This window comes from Arvicanthis niloticus, chromosome 1 (assembly GCF_011762505.2).
Source record: "Arvicanthis niloticus isolate mArvNil1 chromosome 1, mArvNil1.pat.X, whole genome shotgun sequence".
Lineage (NCBI taxonomy): Eukaryota > Metazoa > Chordata > Mammalia > Rodentia > Muridae > Arvicanthis > Arvicanthis niloticus.
This window is the reverse complement of record NC_047658.1, coordinates 140,040,163-140,067,043: the sequence shown is the minus strand read 5'-3', so window position 1 is coordinate 140,067,043 and position 26,881 is coordinate 140,040,163. Positions and strand designations below refer to the sequence as shown.

The 26,881-nt window shown below is 38.5% G+C and overlaps 1 protein-coding gene across 1 annotated transcript in view; it reads right to left on the bottom strand.

Moving 5' to 3' along the window:
- Positions 1 to 26,881, bottom strand: part of Pten (phosphatase and tensin homolog) — a 70,567-nt gene that overhangs the window by 16,906 nt on the left and 26,780 nt on the right. Inside the window, exons 3-5 of the mRNA XM_034488286.2 lie at positions 15,844 to 15,888; positions 10,751 to 10,794; positions 8,633 to 8,871 (exon numbers count right to left, since the gene is read on the bottom strand). Coding sequence (XP_034344177.1) covers positions 8,633 to 8,871; positions 10,751 to 10,794; positions 15,844 to 15,888 — 328 coding nt within the window. The remainder of the gene's footprint in view (positions 1 to 8,632; positions 8,872 to 10,750; positions 10,795 to 15,843; positions 15,889 to 26,881) is intronic.

Here is a 26,881-nt window from a genome sequence, read left to right as displayed (position 1 = left end):
CTATACTGAATTAGCGTGGCACAACACAGCATACAGTATACGTTCATCTTCTACTCATTCAGAGTCTAGATGATCTATAAGGTAAGTTCACAACTTAGACTTCTTAGAAGTCATTTGCCGGGCGGTGGTGGCGCACGCCTTTAATCCCAGCACTTGGGAGGCAGAGGCAGGCAGATTTCTGAGTTCGAGGCCAGCCTGGTCTACAGAGTGAGTTCCAGGACAGCCAGGACTACACGGAGAAACCCTGTCTCGAAAAACCAAAAAAAAAAGTCATTTTCTATTTGAGCAAACTTTCTTAGTGAACTAGAAAATATTTTTCATATTTAAACTCGGAAATAACATAAATGTTTCAACCTAATAAAAAGTATTGGCATGAAGAGGGAGATCTACATTCTGAATGACCACAATAAATCACAAGGCAGTAATTCAGTAAACAAAAGAATATGGTTACTAATATTATGAGAACAAACTGTACTTATTGTAGCTATTTCCTAATATTCAAAATACATTTCTATTATTCCCATAACATTGCAAGGTATATATTATCACATTTTTTTTTTCGTTTTTCGAGACAGAGTTTCTCTGTGTAGCCCTGGCTGTCCTGGAACTCACTCTGTAGACCAGGCTGGCCTCGAACTCAGAAATCTGCCTGCCTCTGCCTCCCAAGTGCTGGGATTAAAGGTGTGCGCCACCATTGCCCAGCATTATCACATATTTTATGTTTTAAGACAGGGTTTCATTATGTACCCCAGGCTGGCCCCAAAGTGTGTATCCTACTGCTTCAGGCTCCAACAGCCTATAACAGAGATTATAGGCCTCTGTGATACCACAGGCAACCACTGTAACTTCAACTCCCCAGGGGCGGGGGGGAGGGCTGGCCTCAAACATACTCGTATCTGATGTATCTGAATATCTGATGGTGGCTTTGACTCCTGATCCTCCTGACTCTATCTGCCAAGTGCACACTGCGGCCAGCCTTGTCTCTACTTTAATAAGAAATGAGTAGGGCTGCACATGCTTATCTTGCTCAAACCCAGCATCAGACCTACATGAATCTGACTCAGGTAACCTGAAACACGAATGCTATGTGATATGAATGAAGCCATAACTTCTCTTAATTCAATTTTTCCCTCTATGAAGAACCTCTCAAGTTTGGAATATATAATGCTTTAGTTCTATGAACTGTAACTTACAGAATCTTTGCGACAAAGGTGACACAGATCATTTCTAGCCAACACTGTTTCCTCACCTGGACTTTCCTTAGAAGCACTAATGATAGTTTTGTGGTTTGGAGGTGCTGGGCCTATTCTTCAATTCAGATACATGACTACATTTGGTTCAAAAGAGGTAGATGCGGGCTGGAGGAATGGCTCAGTGGTTAAGAGCACTGACTGCTTTTCCAGAGGCCCTGAGTTCAATTCCCAGCAACTACATGGTGGCTCACAACCATCTGTAATGGGATCCAACACCCTCTTCTGGTATGTCTGAAGACAGTGACAGTGTATTCATATACATAAAATAAATCTTACACACACACACACACACACCACACCCTTTAAACCAGGGAAATCAGAACCTATTCTAAGAACTTCTAGTTAAATGGGTGTTCTTTTCCCATTGCAGCTAAAATAGTCAAGAGTGTAATTCTAAAGCTATGCGACCACAGCTAGATATTACTTGCAAAGATCCTATCTGAAATCAACATAGGCAAGGGGAAAAAAAAAAGGAAGAGAGTAGAAAGGAGAGATTCCTGACATTTATTGAGCATTTAGATCCATCCAGACTTTAGATCATATTAGTCAATAAATGTCTCCCTCTGTGTCTTCTCTGTTTCTTCCTTCTTGGGTTTCTCGGACCTAAAACTGAAAAACTCATACATCCAAAACAGCAATTTTTCTTTTTTCTATGGTGTTAGTTTCTATTTTAGAAAGCAAAAAGAAAAGGAAAATATTAAGTAGAACTTAGTATAGCAGGGATAATACAAGGTTCAAAATTAGAAAGCCAGGTTTTGAGTATGACAAAGAAAGACTATGACATAACAGGGCACTGTGATCTTCCCAGATGGGCTTTATATCAAGTAGCCACTTAAATCTTTCAAAGCATAAAACTGCATAGCTTTCTGACTCTATGGACGGCTAACAGCAAAGAACAAGTGAGACCCAACCCCAGAAGATAATTTAGAACAGGCAGGGCTAAGTTGGTATGTGTTTGGGGGGGTCCAACCAGTTCAGTTGGGATTTACTCTCAACTGAGTTTGGATAATTTGCTACACTTTCATAAAGCAAAATATCAACTATACAAGTAAATAATTCTCAGTGAAGTAGGTAACATACTTGCTTTACTGAATAAAGATATGAGTTCTTGTTCCCTTAAGCAGTCACTTCACCATTAGGATATTTTTTTCTTTATAGGAAGTAGCAACTATTGAACTTCCCTGCATTATTCAAAGCCTCAAGTATTGTTCGGGCATTAAGAACACAATGCTACATTTTATGATCAGCTCACATATCCTATCTGCATCATGTCAAGACCTGGTTATAGTACTCTGAGAAGCTAAGCATAGTCTACAGTTTTTTCCCCCCACAAAAACAAGCCAAGTGCCTCCTCCTTTAACATAAAAGAAAGAAGATAAAGATTCTGTATCAGAACACAAATTTCTTCAGCTTCGTATGGTCCCTCCATAGTTAAAATTACAAATATAAGCAAAGTACAGACAATTCTAGTAATATTAATCCCCTACAAACTACAAAGCAGATTTAAGTATTAATTTCTAGAAGTTCTCACTTAACAATCACAAAGTATAAATCCAGAAACACCAAAGACAAGAAGTAGCACAAATGTAACCAGAGGAATTCCTAGCTAGCATGCAAGATTCCATTGTATACATTGCCACACTCTGAGTAATCAATTATATTGATTATAAGATATTTCTAGGAAGAATTTCTCAGTTGTATTGAAACAGCTTTACTATACTCAGCTAAGTTTCTTGTAAGCAAAGCGAGCTAAAAACATATCCATCATTTTACTACCACTCTGACCAGCAGGCAAAGGAGTGGTGCCTTTTTAAGGTTTGTTTTATTGTTTATTCTTTGTTACTAGCGTGTTTCGTTATGACATTTCCACATAGAGGTATCACTGCACTTCCTTCTAAGTCACCTTCCTCCCTAAATAGTTCCTCTTCTGCATTTACGTGTGGAGCAGGTTACACTCTTCCCTTTAGATCCCGCCCCTTGCGACCCCCTACCTCCACCCCCCAAAGTCTCCTTTCTAGTCTGGTGGTATGCATACCTCCAATCTAGGTTCTTCCCATGAGAGAAAACAAGTTTTCCTGATCAGATTTGTTTTACTTAAAATAATGAATTCCAGTTCTATCCTCTTCCTATAAATGCAATGATTTTATTTTTCTTTACATTTAAAAGCTTTGAGAAAATTAAATTGCAAACATTATAAGGGAATGCCCAGCATTATATTTACAAGACCAGCAATCTCTCCCTGAAGAGATTTGAAACTTAACCTAGAGATTAAACACTCCAAGGTTTTAACTTTGGGGGGGGGGGGTCATTAAACACTATGATTTTAAAGAAAAGCATAAAATTGAGAAGCCTTTCAAATCCATCAGCATTGATGAGCCTTTCAGGAAAGCCTATAAAGAGGTAATACCCTCAACAGTTTCAAAGTTCCTTTTGCAGTTAAGAATTTGTAAGCTTGTTAATATACAGAGAAATTGAATAACACAGCAAGGGACTTGTTTGTACTCTAAATGATGTCTTAAACTGACTGACACTGTCACAAATTCTGATCACAATTCACTTTTCTGGGCCTTGATGTCATCTATAATGAAGCATTCCTGGGATAGAGATATCTTAAGCTTTTATCTGTATCTGGTTTTCCAATGCTATCGTAGCTTAAAATGCAAAAGCAACCATTTAGTAAAACACAGCTTAGTCAACAGTATTGGTTCAAAAATTCTTTCTTGTTTTTAAATAATTTAAAGGTAGAAAACACATAAGGATTCTCCTTTAGGTCTGTATATAAACTTATCCAAAACACTTGTCTAGGTATATTAATTATGCATCAGCTAAGCACATCCTACTGATGTGGCTGTAAGATGCTAAACTAAATTACCTAAGGAGTCTTAGTGATAATACAATGGCTAAACATCAGCTGCACCAGCTACATCTCTAACAATGTGTACAGCCCTGCATCTTCTATTTACATTACTCTATCACTTTCACATGGAAGAAATGGCAAGAGATAGAGAGTGTCTGCTGACAACAACAGTTCTACGGAGGACACAGGTATTATAACATTTTACCAAATGACACTAGAGGCTTCACATTTCACTCACAAATACCTCCCTAGCTATCTTTTCACTCTGGCCCCACTTTGTAACATTTTCCAAGGCTTCTTGTCATTTCCACAAACACCTCTCCTCCCTTGTAGAGGGAAACAAAACTAATGTCACCAGGCTGTATATCTTTACACTGGCAGATTAACATGAGACCTCAGTTTCTTACATGGGCTTCCTACGCCTACCCTAGCCTCCTGTACCTAACCTGGATTCCTGTGCCTAACCTGGCCTCCTGCACGTAACCTGGCCTCTGTGCCTAACCTGGATTCCTACATTTACCCTGGACTGGAAACAGAATTTACAGGAAAGTTCAAATAACCCTGAGTCTTGCTCTAACCCTTGAATATAATGACACAGACGACCCCAAGCGGTTCTCATACCCCAGCATCTCATCACTCTCTACACACGCTGACAATTCTGAAGAAGTAAAGGGAGAAAGACAGGATGGGTGGCAGCAGAGCTTAGGGAAGCCTAGACCATTCTACAACCATTATTTGTCTCAAGTGAAAATCCTTGTCTAAACTAGCAAACAATAGAAACAAAGCAGAACTAAAAGGTCATGGAGTTTAACACATGCCTCGGTCAAACAAGGGCTGAGGATGGAGCTCACTGGGACAATGTGTATCACTGTTTAAGGCCCCACGCTCAGTCCTCACCATCACAAAAGGGGAATGGGAGAATGAAAGAAAAAGGAAAACAACAACAAGAAAACAACAACAAAAACAAAAAACAAAAACAGAAAAAAGTCAAGTAACTGAGGCTCCTGGCAGAAAATGGCTGGGAGGGTCACAGGACTTTGGTTAAATAATCTCATCCATTTCTTCAAAGCGAACATTGACTTCTCTCTTAAAATACAAGGCAGGCCATAGAAGTATCAGAAGTACCACTTACTAATAACTGAGTTCTTAGTACAGTCAGTACAAAGTTTCCATCAAATATATGCATGGCAATAAAAACAAAGGAATAAATTATCAGTAAATAATTTAAGGTCTTCTTAAAAAGGGGTCCTTTTTGAAATGTTTTAAAAATGATGACATTCCCTTGCCTCCATCTCTCAGGCCTCACATGGATGGATGGATGGATGGATGGAGATAGATAGATAGATAGATAGATAGATAGATAGATAGATAGATAGATAGATATGAACAAATAGATAGACTTTTTAAATCCCCTTGAAGAAAGACATACTGCGCCTGGTACTGGAAACTGGGGCTGGGAAGCCATGCACCTTGGAAGAGAACCTGCAACCACTAACTTACTAAATCAGCATACTCCATAACCATACTCTAAATTCATCTTTATACCAATAGATAAGTGTAGTGCTTACCCCTCATCAAGGAAATTTCTCTTTGTAGCACAAGGAGAACATTGCAGAAAACTTCAACAGTTCAAAAGGCAGAGTTGTAGAGCCCAGTTCCAACTGAGACATGTACAACACAGCTCCTGCACCTACGGCTCAGGGATCATTGTGGAAGAGTCAGAGAGACCGAAGAGGCAGAGTCAGGGAGTTTGCTGTCAGAGTGACTATTGAAGAATGACTACTGGGAATGTCAGAAGCTATACCCATAAAGTCTTATCCACATGACTACCAAACATGAGCTGAGCAAGGAGGACAACAAACATGCTAGAATGGAAGAAAGCTGACCAGGCCGCAACCCTAGATGAAGATCTACTGGTAACTAAGGAGTGCTAAGAGGAAAGAGCATACCTATTGGTTATCCAAATGGTAAGCCCAAAAAACCAGATCCACAGGTTGTATTACACATACATACATACATACATACATACATACATACATACAATATATTTGTGATGATTTACTGTATTCTCAAAAAATTGTGTTGAAAAAAATCTTAATGTAAAAAAGTTAAATAAAAATGGCTAAGAACATCCTCTGCCCCCAAGAACCCTCCATTCTCTGCAGCAGCTTTATCTGCAGCTCCTCTGGTTTTCCTGCACTAGTCAAGGTGGATGACCTCTCTGCCCTGGCCACTCACTGCCACAGTGGGGAGCAAAAAAAAAAAAAAAAAAATCACATTAATCCTAAGAGATTATTTTCTACGACCATGAAAGTTCCCCTGCTGATGGACACAAATCTTAAATCATAACCTATGCAAGATTTGTCACGAAAAACCTACTGCTGTGAAAGACCCAAATTTACAAGAGCCAAGACGTTCAATCAAGAGAGACTCTCAAGAGGTTCTGCCAACAGACAGGAGGGACTATGAGCTCTTCACTGCACACAGGTCCACTAATATCCAGAAGCCAGACAGTGCTGTTCTGTCAAACAGTTTAATGGTTCAACGTGAAAACCATTTGGTCCATAATCCTTTTCTGCCCCACAGCTAATGATGTTGAAGGCAAAGAGACTAATACATGACCATATCTATTTTATCTGACATACTACTTTAATTGGTCAAAAACTGTATATGTTCCATATTACTTTCATGTGAGATAAGAGTTTTCATAATTTATTTTCACCAATACTAGGGTAAAAATAACACTGGAGAGCAAGGATGATATAAGTCAAACAATGGCAAACTTTTAAAAGTTGTGTAAGAACAGCCCTCTCATAAATTTCACTATTGAACAGACCAGCCCATTTAGATACCTGCTGTTCTCAGGAAACGGGTACTGACTTTTTAAATGGGAGAAATGAGACATAATTTGTCAGAGGTTCCTTTATATTCTGTTTTTAAGACTGAGGGCAAATGAAAGCAACCAACAACAATTTATAGTTATGCACATACCACACACATGTTGAGTAACAGAACATTTACACATTTTATCAGGAGTCAGAGATGAGGAGTCTCTAGCTTAAATCTGATTTTCCAGCTTGACTTTTTTAATGCATTAAAGATGTAATTTTGTGAACTCCCACCAATAAACAGTCTTGACATCCTTATACAAACTCAAAAGAATTACAGTGGCAGGGTTTAAGAAGCAGGTGAAAGAACAGGACCCAGGACAGCTGCAGCCACAGACCTTAGTATGACAGGCATGGCCCAAAGTTGAGCCAAATAAAGTCAGGGCCCAAAAAAAGGAGGAAGAGAAAGAATGGAGTAGAAGAGGGGTAAGAAAGAAGGGGGTGGAGGCAGAAGGAAAGAGAGGAGAGGGTGGGGGAGACAAGTCCAAATTAAGTACTAGAATCCAGTTTCAAATTTCTTACTCCCCAGAGCAGCCATGTCCAACCCTTCACATTGCAAACTGATGTTGTCACTTACAATGTCTATAAAAAATATTGCAAAAACAATTCAAAGATTAAGTGAGTTTATGATCTTGTGTTGGGCCACATTCATGGCTATCCTAAGCTCTTCAATTAATCTGAAGTAATATAGGCACTGTCCTTGGAGAAAGAGAAACATGCAAAAAAAAAAAATCTTTGTATTAAATAAACACTTTTCAATTTCCACTATCTAACGAAATAGGTCCTCTGAAAAAGCAATACAAAAATTTGTTTTTGTTTTCAATTGTACTATAGATAAAACATGTCACTCATTTTCAGTCTTTAGTTTTCTGAATAACCAATGACTCTTTGGTTAGTTAACTATATTAGTGAATACCCCTATTAGAAAGTGTTTTATTTGCCATCAAATTGAATACTGTGCTTTACTAGCATTCAAGTTGTCACCGAAACCCATTTTGCTTTCATGTATGCCTCTCAAATGTCATAATTTTCATTAATATGTGCTTTTATTTAATTATCTTTATAAGGATTTCCAGTATAGTTAGTGGTTAAGTCTGCTAGTGTTATCAGAAAAAAGCAACATGAAGAGAAAAACTAAATGAGATGATTACAAACTTTGGAAGTGTTGGGCACACTTCTGTTTTCTGTAATGGTAGCACTTTAGTGGCCAGTTTCAACTCTATGGGGAGATTCTATCTCAACAAAACAAAAGGATGGCTTAAAAATAGGTATTAACTTATTAAATAGAGATATGTACGAAAAAGTTCTATTAGACAAGAAAAAATAAGAGCTAGACACCTAGACCACACAGAATAGCAGCAAGAGTCAACAGCACATAATACTGTGTGCCTCGAAACTGCTCCAGGTAGGTCACATATGTTCTCAGTACAGCTAAGGAAGAGGGCAGGAATGAGGGATACACTAAGTAGATGCAACTGTGTAACCACAATGTAACATTTCTCAAAGCATCAAGCATGCCCTGTAAGTAGATTTAGACTTTATTTGTCCATTACACCTCAATAAAGCAAGAGGGAGAAACTGGCTTCCCAATAAATTCTTGGTCCACAAAGAGGAGAAAAAAGTAAACAGCTTACCTTTTTGTCTCTGGTCCTTACTTCCCCATAAAAGTCTAGGGCCTCTTGTGCCTTTAAAAATTTGCCCCGATGCAATAAATATGCACAAATCATTACACCAGTCCGTCCCTTTCCAGCTTTACAGTGGATTGCTGCAACATGATTGTCATCTTCACTTAGCCATTGGTCAAGATCTTCACAGAAGGGTTTGATCAATTCTAGCTGTGGTGGGTTATGGTCTTCAAAAGGATACTGTGCAACTATTGCAAAAAGATAATCCAGTGTAAGAAAATTTTAAATTTTTAATTAAAAAACATAGGTTAACTTTTAAAATGTTATATATAGCCAGGCAGTGGTGGCAAATGCCTTTAATCCCAGCACTTGGGAGGCAGAGGCAGGTGGATTTCTGAGTTTGAGGACACCCTGGTCTACAGAGTGAGTTCCAGGACAGCCAGGACTACACAAAGAAACCCTGTCTCAAAGACCCCCCCCCCCCCCCAAAAAAAAGTTATATATAAACTTATTGGTGCTAAAAAGAAGACTAACTTTCAGGGAATTTTATTACTTATTAAAGCTAGATTTTAAACAAAGTCTTTTACTAATTTCTTAAATGTCTTCAGTAGACAAAGTAACAAGCACTGTGCTCCTCACTCTAGGAAGGAGGGATCTGTACATGAAGGGAACACGCCACAGCCATCAGTACAGCTGAATTCAAATGCATGTCACCTAGGCTTCTGCCAAGTAGTAACTTCTAACAGGAGCAGTAACAGATAGTACGTCATCGCCAGACATGCTCTGAAGAAAGTATAGATTATTAATAGAGTCAACTATGGAGATGACTGACTTTTCTATCTCAGGATAAAATTACCCAGTGACTTATTTTTAAAATGGTCTCACAAATATAATTGCATATACATGGCTTGAGATTAATCACTCACAGAAAAACATACAACTGAAGTAAAGTTTACCAAACTAGGTTTCAGATCTTTTCCACATGAATTAAAAATCTAAGACGTCTTTGTTCTCTATAGTCAGAGTTGAGTTTTTGAAGGCCAGGTGCTATTGTCTAGAAGCCAGACTTCAGTTCTATCACTACTGGTTTTGATTCTACCCTATTGAGATCCTTAAGTCCTGGTGTGAGCTCTAGGGATGTAACTCAGTTCACAAAGTGCTTGCTTAACAGATACTAAACCCTGGGCTCATCCCTGCTTTAAGTAAACACACAACAGAGAATGTGGTACAAATCTGTAATCCTAACACTTGGGGGGTAAAAGCAGGAGGATCAGAGGATCACAAGTTCAAAGTCACCCTCAGCTAAACAATGAGTTCAAGGTTACTCTGGGACACTGAGACCCTATCTTAAAATCTTTAAAAAAAAGAAAAAGAAAAAAAGAAAGAAAGAAAAGAAAAGAAAATTCCTGGTGATATTACTGTTTTAATTATCTAATATGTAAAAAACTATGACATATCCTGAAGCAAACCATCGTAAAATGGCACAAGAACAATCCTTTTACTCCTTTCCGTGACAGGAAAACTCTATGGTAAACAATGGCATACATACTACAATCACAAAGGGGCTGCAGGCCAGCTTTCACTTAACTGTGCTCCCAAGCTCACTTCCCCAGTGGCACACAAAACATTCCAGAGTCTGCTAGAATGTAAAGCTGAGTGAGCTTCGGCCATGGCATGCTTCCTACTGAGCAGCAGCCAGGGTCTGTCTATCCCACAAAAGAAACACTCTCCGGAAACTGTTCTCACTTAGTCCTCGGTGCTTGAAGGTTCTGAGCACAGTTTGAGAGAACCTGTGGCGTGACTGCTTTATCCTTTCCTAACTTTATGTCATTCTTTTATGTAGAAAAGTTAAAATGGTTGTTCTTTTCCTGTGATTGTTTTCAATAAGCCCCTCCTATCCTAGTTTAGTTTAGGGACCTATGCTGGTTCTCAATCTATTCTGTGATTTAGTTTTCCTGACAATTGATAGGTCCTAAAGAACAACTCGAAAATTAAATTCATTTTTTAAAACTGCCAAAGGCTATTCTTAAATTTTTTATCTCAATAATCTTGACAATTACCACCAGGCAGAAAAAGAAGTCTATTGGTCTTTAGTTACAAATATGCTATGGTTATGTTTATACATACCTCTGCAGTTAAATTTGGCGGTGTCATAATGTCTCTCAGCACATCTACAAGAAAGTTTAAATATGGCATAAAGTTACCTTTCACACTTGGAAGGAAGAGTATCAATATTACCAACATTTATCCATCCTTTCCACTATGCCAGGCATTGTGCTAAGTGTTTTTACAGTCATTATTTTGGTTAGCTTCAAGACTTCTGAAGTAGGGGCTATTATCATTCTTATCTTAAATAAAGGAGATCAAAGCTTAATAAAAGGTTAAATGCATACATGCAATTTGTGTATATATATTTGTTCACATAATTTGTGACATCAACATGCAACACTACAAATACAACTACACTGACCCTGTAATTCTTGGATGAAGACTGTACATGACTTTAGAATATATTATTTCACAAATACCTATGAATAGCTACTCTCAATATTATCTTTACCTGACAGATGATCGTAACAATTTTAAGCCATTATTTAAAACATACATGTTAAAATAGAGAAAAAGAACAAAGAAAATGTACAAGACAACCAAATGATACTAATTTACTTATTAACACAATGCTTACTAAAAATTGTAAACCAGACCTTTAGTCTTTTATATACAAATGTCATCATTTCCAATGATCTCTCAAAGTACAAATTTTAATATCAGATCACAATAAAATAGCTAAAAAACACTGATAGTAAAATACTGACACCATAAGACAAACACTTAGCTTTTCAATAACACTAATCATCGCTACTATGCAGTAACAGGCTATAAAATAAATATCAGTAAGATCAAGAGAGTATCCTACATATTAGTGGGGTCAGAAACATCCTGGAGACTCCAACTATTAACGAAATCAGACATTTAAGCGTTATTAAAATAGGCTGGAAGTGTTACCACAGCACTAGCGCTTTGTGTGACCTAGCACTTTGGAAGAATGAATGGGGAAGATTGTATCTTTAAGATTAGCTTTTGCTACTTAGTGAGTCCTAGGCCAGCCTGAGATACGAGACCCTCTCTCAAACAAACAAACAGAAAAAAATTACTGAAAAATAAGTTACTGTTTTAAAATAAAGTTCCATTACTCCTTAGGCTCATATCTCAAACCCCAAAGTTATAAATAGGTAATCTCAACTCAAGCAGAACCCGATCTGAGGCTGCTTAAGCAACATACCTGCTGAACATTAACTAACCCACCACAGTGAATACCTGAGTAACACAAAGGAGATGGATTTGGTTTGGTTTGGTTTGGTTGTTGGGTTTTTTGTTGTTGTTGTTGTTGTTTTTGAAAACTGAAATTTTCTAGGTACCAAAATAAAACTGATCCAAGACTTTCCAAAAAACAGCTGTGGGCCTGAACTGTGCATCTGGAATCTGCACAACTCCTCAACTGCACTTCAGAACCCAGTTCACAGGAAGACGAACAAATGATACATAAGCTACAGCCCAATGGATCAGAACTAAGACAAATCAACCTTTGCAGTCACACACACACATCTTTTTCTTTCAGTGTATTACCTGATACACTATTTTGCTTAAAAAAAAATGTATTAGATAATGACATATGCATCCTTCCTAAATAATCTTGTGTGTGCTTACCTAAAAATGAGATAGGAAGAAAAAAGCTGACACACAAAGAGCACATTTATGTTCTCTTTTCTCCCTCCCTCTTTGGTTTTCTCTGAGTCAGGATCTCATACAACCAAGACTGGCTTTGAACTCCCTCCTCCCTCCACCTCCAAGTGCTAGAACTCCAGGCAGGGCAGCTAGGTGGTTGTGCTCTTCTGAGAGGTGCAGTAGTGAAGAGTCCACAGTGGGGCACAGTCAAGAAACATGGATACACTCAGGAAATGAGAAGAAGCTAGGTACATACTCTTTAAGAAACTGTTGTCAGTTTCCTACAAGTCAGTTTTCTCACTATTCCACACTTTCCGGTTGCCTGGTTTGGGGTCTAAGGTCAGGGATCACAGCTGCCTAGCAGAGGTGAGATGAGGGGAGGGGGAGGGGAAAGGGAGGAGAGAGGAGGGAGAAATGGAGGGGAAGGGAGGGGAGGATCCCACCCCAGAGAAAGACTCTCAAAACACTCTCCAAAGTTTGGTTTAATGAACACTGCTTAAGATCACCATTACAAACTGGTTGTCATGTATCAGTTAAGGTGGTGATATTTCAGAAAGGAACAGTGACAACTGAAGTCTACAGGATATGCATACCTTATAACTGATATCCATGTTTTCACCCTCACAATCACAGTTTATACGCCCGCTGTATATATGAGGAATGTGCATATATGAGGAATATGTATGATGAAAAAGCTAAAATTTGAAAAGGCCCTTCAAAGCTTCCCTAATCACAACATGTAATGACCATGAGACAGGAACTCAAGCTTAGTCTCCTTGACTAAACAAAATCCAACAACTTCTATTACAGTTTCATTCAACATAACAAAAACACTCACATTTAAATGAAAAAGCAGTGACACATTTTACAGCACAAAAAGGAGCAGTATTGTCACTGAAGACAGACCTAACAATTAGCTTTGGAGAAAAAGGAAAAAAGCATGCAGCTCTTTACAGGCAAGCATAGGGGCTTCAGGGGGGACATGCTGGGGCTGCCCATCTTACAGTGCTCAAGAGAAAGAGTCAGAGGGTAAAGAAGAAAACTTGGACTTAAATTTTTCTTTATAATTAAAAAGACATTTTTTTTCCTTATCTTAAATTGGCTTATATGAAAAGAACAAGGAAAGAAGAGGTTCCGCAAAGTGGCAACAGAAGGAAGGGAGGAGTAAACCAGAAGACAAGTTCTCAGACTGCTGGGCCTGCTGTACAACTACATGGTAGGAAGCTCTCTTCTTTACTCTACAGCGTTTTACAAAGGAAATCTTAACATAAAAGGAACGCTCTTAAATGTCTGCCTAGTATATCAAATATTCACTAAAATAAAATAAACTTAAAATCTTGTATTCTCTGAACATGAAGCTATAAAAAAATGAAAAGACACTCATACAAACCTGATTAACTGTTGCCCTTTCTAAAATAATTGAGTGATTATTTTGCTATAAACAGATAAGCTAGTGATTATCAGAGAGCTTTTGCTGATAGCTCTTCATTCATAGACAACACTGCTGCCATAAAAAGTTTCACAAACTACTAATCATACATCTGTCCAGTGAAAAATACTTTAGGATCTCCAAACATCCACATTTCCCAAGGGGGGGGGGGGGAAGACATACTACATGTAATTCCTATCCTAAGACAAAAAGAAATAAAAAAATTTTTAAAAAAGGAAAAGAAACATCTACTGTTGCTTGTCTCACTTGCCTAAAATCAGATACATAGTAGGCAGGGGAGAGGAGGTACTCACTTTTTTAAAAAAAATTATTTATTTTATTTTATGTATGAGTACACTGTAGCTATCTTTAGAAGAGGGGATCGGATCCCATTACAGATGGTTGTGAGCCACCATGTGGTTGCTGGAAATTGAACTCAGGACCTCTGGAAAAGTAGTCAGTGCTCTTACTGCTGAGCCATTTCTCTAGGCCCTATGTTTAAACCTTTGAAGTAAATAAAATGAAGAACAAGCAAACAAAAAGGGGTGGGGGAGACTCTGGTGCAAACAGTGGGCAGTAGTCTGTTTTGAAGCACCTACCTGCTTTGGCCACCTCATTTAACTTCCTAGGCCTAATTCCTGGTCTGTAAGATGAGAAGGCATTGCAAAAGGACCCTTTAGGTCCTTTGTCATTCTGAAAGCCTCTGTTCCAGATGACATGGGAATAAGTTCACATGCACTAAAGGTTGTTCTCAACTAATAGATAGTTCATTAAATTGAGAATCAAATGCTTAGAAACTCAAGTCAAGTTTCTAGGCCCATCCAATGCCACCTCTAACTATACTAAAATACAACAAAGGAGATACCATAAGCCTACTAAATTCTAGGAGCAGGAAGCCACTATACACAGGAATGAAAAGAATTTCCTCCCTGTGCTTTGGATATGTTTAACAGGCATAAAATTTCGACTTAGGCAGAATGTGTCTTCTGATGTCTTTCTACTTCCCTATTGGGACCTCTCTAAATCCCCAATCCTGACAGTGTGAGTCCAAAACGACTCATTTATTGAATTCCAGCCTTCAACAGTTCTTGTCCTTTTTCAGCTACCTTCTGAATACAGCTGTTGGAAAACAGTTTTGTAGTTCTCCTATCCACCTTTTATTATTACAACCCCACCAAAGGCAGCATACACCACCACCTGCCCAGAATGACTTATCTGCCATATTACAAATACCATTATGCTATCAATCTCCTGACTTGCCATAGCCCATCCTCCCAGGTCTAATAGGTACTCCTATTGATTTTGATTAGTAGAAAAGCCGTAGAAATATTTCAAAATCTTTAAATTTATGCTTGCAAAGAAATAATCCTAAAATTAAAAGAAATAAAACATGTTATATAAATCCTGTTATATAAATCATAGGTATAGAAAATAAAAGGACATAATAGAAAAATGGTAATTTATATTTTAAAATTTAAAAAATGCTCAGTATTTGGGAAAAATAAAAATGGTCTTCAAAGACAAAAGGTGTTTAATGATTTGCTTTCCTCTCTCATTTTCACATCACTACTCCAAAAGTCAAAAGAAAACAAAGGTTTAAAAATAGACCAATAAATTCTAATGGGCAATCCCTAGGTAACTAAACAATGCTGCAAAACTTATTTAGATTATACATAGAAAATATTCAAATAGCTGTTTCAATAAACTGATCAACAAGTACAGAGGAACAAACGTCCATCCACCCTGGAGTCTGTCTCCACAGAAGCCATCGTTAACACTAACAGCAGCTCCGCCATGGATTACATTTCAAATTATCACATGATTATGGGCTCAAGGATGGGCTAGGCGCCAAGTCTTTTAAAGCAGATCAAGTAACAGGAGTCTGTGCCAAGGCTGCTGCACCTCGTCACCACTTTCGAGATCCAACATCCTCTCCATCAGACTTCTTCAACTGTTTTGAGGAATCCAGTTGTATTAAAATAAAATTTTATCTCCAACAAAAAAAAAAAATAATTTTTACTTTGTTATTTTAACACAGAGACAAATTTTTAAAAAGCATACTTACAGATTGTATATCTTGTAATGGTTTTTATGCTTTGAATCCAAAAACCTTAAAACAAAACAAAAAAACACCATTATTAAAAATGAACTAACATTTCAAATCACATTAATACTGCACAGGTCTAAAACAGATTTATTTACTCTAATCTCATATACTATTAATAACCCAAATACATAACCCCTAATTCATTAAAAATTATTACATTACACAGATTTATACAGCCGACTTTATAAGAAACTTTTTTCATATCTATGTCTTCAGTCCAATAATTACTCATGTCTTGACAAAGCAATCTTAACAGCTCCCAAGTGCACCCAGCTCACAAGGATTTCCATGAAAATCATAAGCAATCATGTGCTCTTAAAAAAAGAAAAAAAGCTTAAATTTAGTCTTCTTAATAGAAAAAAAAAAGATATTTGAAAGGTACAATAGCAATGTAATCCTGTACAAAGCTTATCAAACATTTTTCACATGTATACTTTCTCTTGTCCCTGACAAACATCGCAGAGATAGAATTTACATTTTACAGGGAAGGGAAGTAAATCTCTCAAAGAGATGAAGAGGCTTGCCCAAAGTGTAAAGCTAGTAAAGGAAAGAGTCAAACCAAGAACCACTCCTTCCAGTCAGCTGTGAAACCAAACAGTAATTACAGGTACCAAAGCACTTATTACTTGCCAGGTATTATTTTAAGTACTTTATGAATGTAAATTTATTTAATCTTCAGGCCTGTAACAGAAGACCCAGTAAGGTATAATGGTGAAGAATTAATTATGAGACAAAAGGAAAAAAGACAGTTTCACGTAGTCCAGGCTAGTCCTGAATTCACTATGTGGTGGTAGATAAACCTGAACTCGTGACCCTCTTCTCTCCATCCCTAGAGTGCTGGGATCACACAGGTCTGTGTCACCACACTGGGTTTATGCAGTGCTGACAATTAAACCTAGAGTCTCAGGAAAACATTCTGCCACGTTAACTATATCTCCAGGTTCAACATGAGTGTCTAAGATGAAGGGATAAAGAACTAATAAAAGGAGGGTGGAGCGGCTGGAGAGATGGTTTGGGGGTTAAGAGCACCAACTGCTCTCCCAGAGGTCCTGGGTTCAATTCCCAGAAACCACATGGTTGCTCACCACCATCTGTAATGGGGTCTGATGCCCTCTTCTGGTGTGTCTGAAGACATTGACAGTGTACTCATCTATGTAAAATAAATAAATCTTTTTTAAAAGGGGGGTGGGGAGCCTCAAATGGAGCCATATATCTTTATGTTATTTCTAAATGCCAAAGATATTGCCAGACCCTAAAGTCAGTTTGAAAAGAAGTAAATGGCATAAAAACAAAAAGACAAAGACACTGCCATTAACAACACTAGATTATACAAAGTTTGATTTCCAGAAAAAAATTACTTTCAGCCTAGAAAGCTATACAGGACAGACTATAAATCATGGGTGAGTATACAATAAAGGCATTGGTTATACAACAAGTCACTTGTTTTCCATACACTATCTCAGTTGTAAAAGATATTAGGAGTAGAAAATCACGAAACGTTCTGGAAACCAGGGAGCTCAACTTGTAAAAGTGAGAATCTCAAGAAGGGTAGATAGTAAAGGGGTATTTCAGGCTGCACACACAGGAAGGCAATCAGTTCAAGTTGGGAAGATCAGGAAGACCCAGGAGTTCAGAAAAACTGATGAGCACCAAATGTGCTCAATCACTATGAAATGTGCAGAACAGGGTGTGTGTGTGTGTGTGTGTGTGTGTGTGTGTGTGTGTGTGTGTGTGTGTGTGTGTGTGTGTAAATTAAAACCAAGAACATAGATCTCTTGGACATATAGTATGGTTTCCAGTTGTTTCCAGGAGACTCCTCTGTGTGCAACATGTGTCTCTGCGTCCATGTGCATCTTGTGCTTTTCATGTTTGTTTGTTTGTTTGTTTTGTCCTATTCCAGTTTGTTTGCTTTTTTCTTATTCTATTTTACTCTACTAGTTTTTAGATACCTGTTTTCTAATAACAGAGAGAGAAAGGTGTGAATTTGTATAGTAGGAGAGGTGGGGGAAACTAGGAGGAGTTGGGAAAGGAGAAACCATAATCAGAATATATTATATGAAAAAATTCTATTTTCAATTAAGAAAAGAAACACCGAGCAGTATGATATGATACATTTATATCACAGTAAGGTGCCCGAAGTGAGCAAATTACAAGAAAAATACAGCAAAACATTAGGAACTTTATACCTTTTAATTTCTAAGGTTTTTCTTTTTAAAAAAAAATGTTGAAATGGTTGCTTAGTTCTCTTTTATAAATAATTTTTTAAAGGAAACTACAACTCTGGAAATGTCAGGAAATGGGGAGAAAGTGTTCATGTAATTTCAGAGTTTACGTCAGACAAGGGAGGAAATACTGGTGTGGTGAGATACGCTACTGCTCTATAAAGCAGTTCAAATGTTTCACGTCATCAGCAGCCTAGGAACCCACAACCCAATCTAAAAGAAGACCACAGGGAGGATGTAACTGTAAGTCCATGGGTAACTGTAACACAGAGGAAAATGTTGTTTTTTAAAAGACAAAACATCATGATTCAAAAAAAAGAAAGAAAACCAAACCTACTAAGTGCCATGGTGCATGCATGTTATCACCACACACATGTAAACACAAACCCAGCCAGGTCTATAGAACTGAATCTGAAGTCAGCTGGGTTAGAGTTAGACGCTGTTTCAGAACTGCAACAGCAATCACAGTAACAAAGCCAGGGACTTGTAGGACTCTCTAGAATTCTCTTTTGCAATGAACAAATTATTCAAGAGGAAAAAAAAAAAAACAAAAAAAACACAATTTAGCTGCAGAGAGCTCACAAAGCTCAGTTTTAAAACATACGTACATTGTCATCAAAATGGCCGAAGGAGTGTTCACAGATGAATGCAGGACAGCAGCCAAGTGGTGTATAAGAAGAACAACATAAAAACAGTATCAACTACAGGTCCGAGTGGGCACCAGAACAAAAAGAAACTAGAACTCCATATGCTTGACTGGTGCATAATGCTGGAAACAGGAAAAAGACAGGGAGCCCTAAACCTTTCACTTCTCTAGTCTCTGTCCAAGAGAAAAAAACGCCTAGTCAGTAGGAGATATATTAACAATCTTTTCTACTTGTTAACTGATTATTTACGAGCTATCAATAGAAAATATATTTTTTAATTATATACAATAATAAAGCAGAGTTAACAATCAGTAATTCTGAGCAAAATATAACCCATCAATTTCTGTAGTCAATGCTTATCTGAATCTGACACAGCATAGAAGGGAAACGCATTACAAAGCTGTGTCTACAAAAGGAATCAAAGCAGTTTCCTCACAGAATTCATTAAGGGCAAAAACAATCTAAAAGAAAAATAAGTTGAAAAGAAAGTCAACACACACATAAATACCAAGTATGCACACCATGATCAACTAGATTTATAAGCAAAAGAAATTAACTGTCCAAAGCTTTGGAAGCTACAAAGTCCAAACAAACAAATACCACAGCTTTTTATATGTAAACACAGTTACAAATTTCTGAAAAGAAGATGAAGTATAAAAATTTCATAAGGAAATTTTGCCATCCTTATGCCAACTAGTTAGCGGGTATTTCTTTCCCTTGTTAGACACTCAATCCTGCAAAGTGGGCAGCAAGGTACAAGGAAACAGTAGGTTCTTCAAAGATCTCACTGGAAGACCAAGTATTCATAGACAGCAGCCAGGATGTAGTTAGGGCAGCAGGAGCACGCATTGCAGTGTCTACCATCAATGTCCTAAGGGGGACTGTAGCACCTTCAACCTCCTAGCCTCTGCACCCTGTTTCCTAAACGTCTGCTTTCCAAGACAGGAACTTGCTATGAAGCATTATTCCTTCCTTTCTGTTAAAGGCACTTTATGTCATCTGCAACTAAAAACTCCTAATTCTTTTCAAAGAGTATTTCCTACAGTGTGTTAAGTTGGGGTTAGTGAAATCTCATCTGCTACCCCTTTACAGTTGAACATTATGACTTCTTAGCTAACATGTGAGCCACAGCAAGACTAACAGAAGAAAGCCCTTTAATGGGTACAGTACATCATGGGGGGGGGGTGGTAGGAATTGGGGGATTGGACTGGACTGTCTCAGAGAACTTGATTACTTAGGAATGCGTTCCATACTTCCCCTGCTGTCCTCTCAGGAATGATATGAGTGGCCACATTTGACTCAGCTTTTCAAGTCTGACACACAGAAAGACAAGTGAGGAATAGCAAGAAAACAGCACTTTCCAAAGAGAAATGGGCACACTTGCCTACAGAGATTTATTCAGATAGTAAAGACTAAAATATTAGACAAAAGCAGAGAGGCAATGTTCCCTAAACCTGCACGATCTAAGATACCTCTCATAACAACATCTTCCTTGAAGGAATTTGGATATATATAGCTCACTCACTATGCTCTTATCCCCTCCTATCCCTGTTGAACCTCCTTTCCAACTCTGATGTATTTGTGTGCATGTCTCATTGAGTTTAACTGAGGTTGTTTGTATGAGCATGAAAGATTTCTTAGGGCCGGGCGGTGGTGGCACATGCCTTTGAGTTCGAGGCCAGCCTGGTCTACAGAGTGAGTTCCAGGACAGCCAGGGCTACACAGAGAAACCCTGTCTTGGGGGGGGGGGGGATTTCTTAGGATATAAATCTAGATAAGCCACAAGAGTGAATTTTAAATTTATTTCTAAATAAACATATATTTCAAATGCTAGAAAAAATATTATCAAAAAACCCACAACAAAACAACAACAACAACAAAAAAATAAACCCACAAAACAGAAAAAAAAATAAAGAAACAAAAGTAGTTAAAGAAGACAGAAAAGGTAGCCCTAGAAACCAATTATTACCCAACTATACCTGCAGAACCTTTTCCATGTGCCCACTCAGGTCCAGGGAGCCTAGGCAAATGCTGACAGTTTCTGTGAGTCAGCTTTGACAGTAAATGAAGGTTAATTTAAGCAATTTTAGCTCGTGTGTGTGTGTGTGTGTGTGTGTGTGTGTGTGTGTGTGTGTGTGTGTGTGTCTTGTCTGTCTGTCTGACAGGAGCAACAGGTGTTGCTCTATGACTTTGCAATTAGTTTGTTTTTGAGACAGGGTCTCTCGCTGAACATGGAGCTAGTTATTTTGGTTAAGTTAGCTAGCCAGCAAGTCCCCAGGATACAGTCTTCTCTGCCTGATTCCTGATCACAGAGGTCACAGAAACATGCTGAGCCAAATGGCTTTTGTATGGGATCAAAAAATGGGAACTCAAAACAGCAAGAACTTTACCAACCGAGACATCTCCACCGCCCTGATTTTAGCTCTTATACAAACACTTTTCATACAGTCACTGATATAACTCTATAAAGACCTGCAACCAACTTGCAAAAGCCAATGTTAATAATAAATGCTATATGCTCCAATATTAAAAATCTGTGTTCTGGTCACTAATTGCTGCTTCTGAACACACAGACAGAGTGAAAGCTGTCACCCACCAACTGAAGACATCAAGGGATTTTAAATCTACAGTCTTCTTCTGTTCTGTACTTGCCCTGCCCCCCTCCTTTTTCCTTCCTTTTGGATCTTTCAAAGAGCCCAACATTTAAAGATAATAACAACGGAGATTAACTGCACATACAAAAGAATTTAGAAAGTCATCCCCTATACCCAGAAAAAAGCCCAAGCCTAAAAGATCTTTAATTTATTATTATTTTGAGTGTTTAGGTATTTAATTGCCTGAATGTATGTCTGTGCGGCACTTGCATGTAGTGCACCCAGAGTTCAGAAGAGGCCATCAGGTCCCTTCAGACTGGAGTGACAGGCAGTTGAAAGCCCCCATGTGGGTGTGGAAGACTGAACCCAGGTCCTGTGAAGGAACAACCAGTGTTCCCAACTACTCAGCCACTGCTCCAGCGTCAAAGATCTTAGGTCTGCATAGGATCTTTGCATGGGTATAGCATAGTTCAAAGATCTTAGGTCTGCATAGGATCTTTGCATGGTATAACATAGTAGATGCCCCACACAGAAACCCACCAAGAAAGCTGGGCAAACTTTGAAAAGAGGAGAACTGATTTCTGCAACTTTGCCCCTAGAAGATTCAGACTCATTTTGAGCTACCTCCCCCCATAAACACACACACACAATTTATAAGACCAAGACAAAAACATACATGTGTACACAAGTGTGCATACTCAACACCCCAAAATAATAAGTGTGGATTACTTAAAAAGGTGAATAAGTCAAAAAGTCAACAAATTGTCTCTCAGAAAGACCAGAAAGCAAACTTACTAAACAAAGGTTTATGTGGTCTTAATGATGCTCAGAAAGCTAAAGAAAGACATGGATAAGATAAAGAAAACTGATGAACAGAAGTATCTATAAAGTGAAAGAGAAACACAGTGAAGTGTGGTGGTGCACCTGTAAGCCAGCACTCAGAAGGCTGAGGCAGGAAAGTGCAGTTTCTAAGTTATTAAAAAGGGGCAGGGAGCATTAACAAGATGGGTAGCTGAGAAGGTAAAAAAGGTAACTACCACCAAATCTGCAGATGAGTTTGATCTCCAGGAACCATGCAGTAAAAGGAAAAAATTGTAAGTTGTCCTCTGACCTCCAAAAGTGTGGCATGGCATAGCATACCACCCCCAGCACACAAAAACAAATAAATAATACAACATTTAATATTTTTTTAAAATGTAGAATTCCGGGACTAGGAGGGTGCCTTAGTCTAAGCTTAGGGCCCCAGAACCTACATAAAGACCATAGTACAATACAGCACATACTTGCAACCCCAACATTCTGGCTACTGCCAAGGCTACTGTTTTCCTCCACAACCAGATGGCAATGTCCTGTTACTGAAGATATTGCTTAATTGTGTTATCGAGCACAGAGAAATTGAGCTGGTGCCCAACTAGAAACTTTAACACTTCTAACTACATTCATGGTGCTGGAAGGTACTTTGCACACTACTGGAGAAGAAAAGTAGTCATCAATATAGTCATCCCAGCTACAAACTCTTACCCACAACAGAGACCTGCATGCACATAGGCATATATATTGGTCCAATATTGGCATGTTATGCAAATAACCAACTACTTTTGAAAAATTGGATTTAAGGCCCATTCCCGAAACTAGAACCCATGCCTGCCACTGCTAAAGCGACTAAAAACTTAAGACTAGACAAGTCATGGGTTTAGGGGAAATCTACTACTACTAGTGTTCTATTAAAGAAACAGAAATATTCCTAACATACTGCTCTCCCCATAGATGAGTGCATCACTCAGCCCCCATCAGAGAATATTCTTTTTGCAGTAGATGGTGATGAACACAAAGACCCACAACTGAACAGTGTGTTGAGGTGTGGTCTGTTGCTATGCACGGCAATGTAGAATTCTGTACCCAAAGATTTAGGTCTCCAAGTGAAGTCTCACATTTACCAGCTTTAGCTGTGCAAACCTTGCTCCTTAATTTAAAACTGTTGAGGTTTGGCCTGTAGTTATGTATTGTAGTGCTAAATATTGGCTCTGTTGCCTCTGGGACAGGGTGATCCTCACATCAAGTGATGCTAAGTAACCTTGGCCCACAAGTTATCCCTGACTGGTGAATAAAGTTGCCTATAGCTTATAGCTGGGCAGAAGAGAGATAGGTGAGGTTTGAGTTCCCAAGCTTGGGGTCTGAGGCAGATCAGGAAGAGACAGTGGGGAGAGAAGACGCCATGGGGGTTAGTGATTCATGAAAACATAGCCTTGAGGGCTAGCCAATTGGAGTTAAGAGTGGCCCAGATGAAACACGGCAAGTTATAACGCAGGTTAGTAATAAGGAAGTAGACACTGACAGCTTAGAGGGTAGATACCTGCCCAGCTCTAATGTTTATTAAGACTTACTATAAATAATTGTAAAAAGTTCCGTGTCTTTTATCTGGAAACTGAATGATCTAAGGCACTAACCCCACTTGAGATTAAACATATACACATCAACACAGCATACAAATGCAGAGACTCTGAGTGCATACACATGCACTCAGCTCTAAATGGGATGTATTTATTGAATCCCTCTCCTCAAGGTTCAGGGATCTACTTTGAGGAAGAGGAAGAAAAATAGTAAGAGCTAGAGGTAGTGAATGACTCTAAACAAACAGCATCTTCCAGACACAACAAGGATGATACACAAATAAACTCACAGACTATTTCAGTATGTACAAAATCTGCTCAGGTCAAATCAAACAAAATCCCAGCACTGAATTTGAAGAAGACACAAAGCCCTGCCTCAACAGAAAAATTATTTGCCATTAATACCTACTGAGAAATAGAAAATCGGTTTTCTCCAATAGAGTGACAAGACATATCAACTACATTCCAGTCAGCCCCATGCCCAGAATAGTTAGCCAGCATAGAACGGACTCCATGGTTGTTTGTGCCTTTCTGTTTTGTTTTGTCACTTTTTGTCTTATTAGTTTTTGATTTTCTTTTTTTCTTTTTGAGAAAGAAAGAGAAAAAGAATGACATTTGACAGAATGGGAGGTGGGAAAAGATCTGGGAGGACTTGGAAGATGGAAAAGAATATGATTGAAATATATGAAAAAAAATCTTTAAAATTTAAATAGAATACAGTAGTACACATATTTGTAATCCTAGCCAGGGCTGAAAAGTACAGTAAGTAGAATAAAAATGTACCAGAAGAAATCAAAGGTAGACTTGAGCACAAACATTATAGGAATAGCCATCCATCTTTTGATTAGGTTTACGGTCTGTTCCATAAGATAGAACCCATATTTAACATGGTCAAAATGAGGCCAAGAGCCTGTAGCTAGATGGGTCGTGGGCTGTGCCCTTCCCCCAGGCCTGAGTAGGCGTGCAAGCCATTTGGCACAATAGACCAAGCAATAGTAGGACCTGAGATGCACTGCATTACCAGCCTTGGAGCCTGCTACCTGAGCTAAGAAGAATGGACTGCCTGCTGAGCTAGCCTTGACACCTTCCGGACTGCTATCTCCTTGCCCAGCCCCTGGGCTGAACTGAGAAGAGACTCTGGGGGGTGGGGCTTCCCCTTTAAATGTGAAAGCAAATTATTAAACTTCAGACCTTGATCAGAATACTTTGTCTTGGCCCCAAGTTTCTCTCGCCCTCCATTCCCGTTAATTCCCAGGCTTCATCTCAGGAGAACCGGGTACTCGTGGCTGCAGGCAGCTACAATGGGCACCAGGGAAAACCTACCCCTATTACTCTGCTAAGTGGACACAGCAATAGAATGATACCTAATGACTATTGCTAAACCAACAGATAGTGCACGACTCAACCCTCATCAGAGACGCTTCTTGTAGATGGCAATTAGTACAAAGACCCACAACTTGTCAACCTGCAAAGACTTCAAAATGTTCAGTCCTAAATGGTATTCTATATTGCACCCTTCCCTTCAAGGCTCAGAGATCTATGTGGAAGAAGGGGTAGAAAGATTGAAGAGCCAGAGATGATTGGTGACTTCAAGGAAACAGTGTTTCCAGACCCAACAGGCCAGATGCTCATATGAACTCACAGCAACCCTAACAGTATGCACAAGACCTGTAAAAGCACAAGCCAAGCAAGAGAAGCAATGGCCAAAGTCCCGCACCAGCTGCAGAGATACTGGCATTTACTACCAGAAGAGGAAAAGTCAGTTTTCTCTACTGGTATAAACCACACTCCACACCCAGTAGTAGTTGGCCAATACTGACTGGACCTAATTGGAAAAAAGGGGGTCAGGGGAAAAAACACAACATAAAGTTGTATGGGTAGGGAGACTAAGGAAGACCTGGGAGGAGTTGGGTAGGAGGATAAATATGATGAAAATACAGAAAGCAACTTACTGAAGAAAAGTTAAGGGATCTTGAGGGTTCCAGGAAAATAATTATGTGCAGAACTATAATCAAAAATGCCTCAAATTTGATAAAAGATAGAATATAAAAAACTTCAGCCTCAATGAACCACAAGTCACAAGAACTCAAAAACTTACTAAGATCACAATCAAACCATCAAAAGACAGAGACAGGCTGGATATATCTCATTTGATAAAGAGAGTTTGCCTAACACATACAGAGCTCTGGGAATCTGTCCTGAGCGCTGCATAAACCTTTCGTGGTAATGCACTCCTGAAATCACAGCACTAGCCAAGTGGAAGCAGGAAGACCAATGTCAGTCAGTATGTCCTTCTATCTATTAGAGCACTCCAGGCCAGCCTGCACATGTGAGACCCTCTCTTTAGAAAGACCCACAGTCTCAAATGCAGAGAAGCAACTTGTCACAAACAAAGGAGCCTCGGTATCAGCAGACTTTTTCCCCCTCAGAAATCTTGAAGAACCAGAAGAATATAACATTTTAAAGTCCTCGATGATAAAAAATATCCAACAAAACTATCCTTCAAAAGTACGAAATAAACTGAAATATTCCAAGAGAAACAAAAGTTACAAAATGTTACAGATAGTCCTTTAAGTAGGAATGAGAGAACACCCACAGCACTAAAGTTTAACAAGGAGCGAAATGTATCCTCAGATGATACATTACACTACATGCACTCCTTCTATATGCCTGCCTGAAACTTTGGACAGCGACAAACTGTAAGTACATTTTCCCTATACATATTTATCAATGAAGTTTAATGAACTAGGCAAGATAAAACATTAACAACAGTAATAGTAAAACAGTTTTAACACCATAATATAATTAAAGTTCTATAAATATGGTACTTCTTTCAAAAGAGAAAAGGCAAATAGTATTTTTGAACCACTGTTAACCACACCTAAGCTGAATCCTCAGATTAAAAATAACTATAGCAACTAGAAGCTATAGTATAAAATAAAGATCTCTGAGAAAGGACAATTATAATAAAAATAAAATCTAACAGTAGTCTAACTTTAGTTTGTAATTCCATGTTTTCCAAATGATTTTAGACATGGTATTTTTAAAGATCCAATTATTAGATTATAAATATATGGCATAAAATACAACTTTATGATCTTTTTAAAAGCTAACATGAAGCAAGGGTGGAGCTGTACAAGAGT